This window comes from Fukomys damarensis, unplaced genomic scaffold (genome assembly GCF_012274545.1).
Source record: "Fukomys damarensis isolate Sample0158 unplaced genomic scaffold, DMR_v1.0_HiC HiC_scaffold_32, whole genome shotgun sequence".
In the NCBI taxonomy this organism is placed as follows: domain Eukaryota; kingdom Metazoa; phylum Chordata; class Mammalia; order Rodentia; family Bathyergidae; genus Fukomys; species Fukomys damarensis.
This window is the reverse complement of record NW_022900944.1, coordinates 19,499,357-19,503,366: the sequence shown is the minus strand read 5'-3', so window position 1 is coordinate 19,503,366 and position 4,010 is coordinate 19,499,357. Positions and strand designations below refer to the sequence as shown.

Sequence of the window (4,010 nt, the reverse complement as noted above, 5' to 3'; positions counted from 1 at the left end):
CTGCTCGTATTGTGGCCGCGGCTGGAGGCTCTCGGCGGCAGCCGGAGTCTAGGACCGCTTTGAGCGTGCGGGCAGCCAGGACCTCCTCGCCGTATTGTTAGGTAGAACTGCATTTTAATGACTGCGTCCCCCCTGTCGGCTGAAGTGCCGGGCGACCTCCCCGCACAATGAAACACTTGTGTGAAGACTTTTAAAAGGAAGACAGAAATTAGGGCATAAAATGCTGATCTAGAAGAAACTGCAAAGGGGAGGATAGGAGGATTCCTTTGAAAAGAAGAGGAGCGCTCCTGTTTTAGTTTTTGTTTTTAATGCATTTTAATTTGCAGTTGGAAATCGGAAGGTTACTTTCTGGGAGGTAAAAATGTACAAGAATAGATGGTATAGTATGCTAAAGTTTCGACTTTGGGGATCTTTTCCTTATTTTTGCTGTTTGGCAGATACGGTCCAACACTTGCCACGGAGGGCATACATGAGAATGAATGGGCAAAGAGGCCGCCCAAAGTTTCAGGCTCTGTTCGCTGGAAAGGAAGCACACAAGCAAAATAAGCTTTACCTTGTAATGGGTCAATAGATACTAAGATAAAAATAGGAATTACTAATAATGAGTTAATGAACAGTATTGCAGAAAAAAATCAATTATATTCTTATCTACCACTTATATTACAGGAAACGCATATAAATCACTGCCGATAATGACCTTATTAGGGAGAAACCAACCTGGAGGAATCTTTTGATCAGTGGGAAAGAGTAAACAATGCAGGTAGTTTGAAGCTAGTTTAAACATTCTAAATGCTTGCCTTCTTTAAAAGTCATGCCTTGAAAGGGGATGTCCAATGGCAAAGGATGGGAAATGTCCTTTATGACAGCTTAATAGACAGCCCTCCACTGGGGGTATTATGTTCTAAATTGCTGTGGATTAAACAGTTGGAGAGCCCGGGAAGGACTGTTCAAACAGGGCTGCCCCCTCTTGCCTAAACAGGGTCGTGTCTGGGGAGGTGAGAATCCACCAGTCATTACACTCAGTATTTCAGACAGGGGACCTTCTGGGCCTGCCCGATACCTGCTCACTGCATGGGCCACATGTGACTCTCTCCACCCTCTTGTATAACAAGGTAACTGGGATTCACCCTCATCCATAAATAAGCATGTCGAGAAAAAAATAATTACCTCTGCTTGCTGCTTTTAATTAAAGCCTCCAAGGGACAGTGTTGGATTATGGTAATGAGCAGACACACGTCCCTTCTTGTAGGCTACAGAGAAAGGTTAGCTGACATGGAATTAGTGGCCCTGACACTCCACTTGAAATCCATTCGCTATGCTCCACTGTCTCCGCCTGCTTGCTAACACTGCTCCCCTCTTTGGAAGAACGGAAAAAATCAGCTCCTGGGCATCTAGTTCAATTCATAGGAAAAGAGTATTTCCCCAAAGATTAGAAGTTTCTATCAGAAAAGTCTGCGTTGGGTGTAGAAAAACTATATTACTATTGCCCCCTCATCTTCATCCCCAAAGTCACCCATTGCCAACGTGATGCAAAAGTGGTCTGGTCTTTCCTAGCCTGTTCTTTTTTTCTACCAAGCATTCAGTGGGCTCTGGGTCTCCCACTATTCTGATTATCTAAAAAGGAAGGAAAATGCTCACTCCTGACTTGATATTTTAAAGTATTTTATGTCAGTCTGCTTTATTTTTTAAAATAAGAGCTTTGCAAAAGTCAGGCATGTGCAACAAACAACATGTGTCTTAGAGTTGCAGTGTTCTTTGTGGGTTCACAGAAGTGATATGTACCCCATGTCATAACTCACTCCTCTGTCCTGTGTATTTGTCTGTAGTGATGGAGGATTCAGGCATCCAGAGAGGCATCTGGGATGGAGATGCCAAGGCTGTCCAACAATGCCTGACAGATATTTTCACCAGCGTTTACACAACCTGTGACATCCCTGAGAATGCTATATTTGGTCCCTGCATTTTGAGCCATACTTCCCTGTATGACAGCATAGCCTTCATAGCTCTCAAGTCCACCGACAAGAGAACAGTACCTTATGTCTTCCGGGTAAGTGCTGGCCCATGTTGTGCAGGTGTGAGAGGGCAACCTCCTGTTGGAAATGGAACACATTCTCACAACAAGCAGAGCAGGCTCTGAGTGTAGAAGATGCAATAATGCAGGCAGTCCCAGTTTAAATGCCAAAAATGAGAAGATAAAAATCGAATCAAGTGATTGTAAATCCATTTTTCTGGAAAAAATGACAAAGTCTGCTTTGGAAATGCTAGAAAGGTGTGAGTCAGTACCTCAGTTCTGAGTCTTCCGCTCCATGCACCTGTCCTTCTAAACTCTGGGCTGGGGTTCTCTGCACACTAAGTGCTTTCAGAAAGTGTTTTTTGCAAATATTGGGTGTATTTGCTTTCCAGTCTTGGAGGCTGCCTCATCTCTGGATTGTTACTTTCTTTGGTAACATTAGCTAGTGCCCAGAGTTTGTTATTTAAATGAAAATGTTCATTGTTTTGACAGCGAAGCATCATTAAGTCCATATGTTTGAGTTTGAAGACAACAGGCCTCTCACTTCCTATTCTTTCTTTACAAAGAAAAGCTATTAATTGTCCATGCCAAAATCAGGAAGATGCCTGCCTTGGAATAATTTCTCAGATCTAGACGTGCACTTTATTTCCGAAACAAGATTCCTCTTACTTTCGTACCTTGGGAGAATTTAGAAGTAAATTCAGAAGAGCCTAAAGCTACTTTGCATTTAAAGAGGAAAGCTCTTCAGTTGGTATTCAGCCAATATAGGAAAAAGGCTTAATCTATATGATTGATGCAGGTTTCAAAAAGATCCTTACCTTGCCTACTGGTTCAAAGCATAGGTTTTTGTCCCAACTTGGCTCAAGTTTTGGAAGCTTGGTCTCAGATAGTTCTCTGGAAAAGAGAGGAAAGAGTCCATTTGTCTGTCTTTGTTTTCTCACAGGGATGTGTTCTTCTCCTTCCTAATCCCTCTATTTTAAATTACAGGTAGACACCTCATCGGCAAATGGCTCCTCGGAAGGTCTCATGTGGCTGCGGCTGGTCCAGTCGGCCAGAGACAGAGAAGAACAGAACCTGGAAGCCTACATCAAAAACGGACAGCTGTTCTACCGCTCTCTCCGCAGGATTGCCAAAGACGAGGAGTTACTAGTTTGGTACGGGAAAGAACTGACTGAGTTACTCTTGCTCTGCCCCTCTAGATCCCACAGCAAACTGAATGGTAGGTTGGCTCGCGACTTGCGCGTGGGCCCTTCGCGGGCTGGGGAAAGGAGCAGGGAGCCGTGGCAGGGCCACCGGCGCCTCGGGGCGCCTTTCTTTCCTCTGGGCTCTCCGTGGGAAGCTCCTGGGGATGCAGCCCGGGATGAAGCTGGGAGAGACGGGAGGATAAGTCGGGACGCGCTTGGCTTGGTTTCTGTACTCCCCCAAATCAGGAAGGAAAGCGAGATCAGGCCGGATAGTCTGTTTTCTCGGAGCTGAAGGTGGCTTGCGAAGGGGATGATGGCAGTGGCCCGGGCGATGCTGAGTAATCGTGTGGTGTGCCTGTGTGTGGTGTTTGCTCACTAAGCAGGGTCGTCCCCTTATACATGCCTGGAATGCAGCCAGCGTTTCCAGTTTGAGTTTCCTTATGTGGCGCATCTGCGTTTCCGCTGCCCCAAGAGACTTCACAGCGCTGATCTGAGTCCCCAGGACGAGCAAGGCGGCGGCGTGGGCACGAAGGACCACGGGGGCGGCGGCGGTGGAAAAGAGCAGCAGCCGCAACAGGAGGCATCCTTGGGTTCGGGCCCCAAATTCTGCAAAGCCGGCCCCATCCACCACTACCCGGCCCCCTCTCCCGAGAGCAGCAACCCACCCCCCAGCGCCAGCGGCGGCAGCGGCAGCAGCAGCAGCAGCAGCAGTAGCAGCAGCAGCGCAAAGCCATCCACAGACTTCCACAACCTGGCCCGGGAGCTGGAGAACTCGAGGGGAGGCGGCAGCTGCTCCGCAGCCTCTGGGCTCAGCG

The 4,010-nt window shown here is 47.4% G+C and overlaps 1 protein-coding gene across 1 annotated transcript in view; it reads left to right on the top strand.

Moving 5' to 3' along the window:
• Prdm8 (PR/SET domain 8) overlaps window positions 1-4,010 on the top strand; it is a 7,472-nt gene that overhangs the window by 908 nt on the left and 2,554 nt on the right. Inside the window, exons 2-4 of the mRNA XM_010629887.3 lie at window positions 1,827-2,047; window positions 2,999-3,230; window positions 3,579-4,007. Of these exons, the coding sequence (XP_010628189.1) occupies window positions 1,829-2,047; window positions 2,999-3,230; window positions 3,579-4,007 (880 nt within the window). The 5' untranslated portion in view covers window positions 1,827-1,828. The remainder of the gene's footprint in view (window positions 1-1,826; window positions 2,048-2,998; window positions 3,231-3,578; window positions 4,008-4,010) is intronic.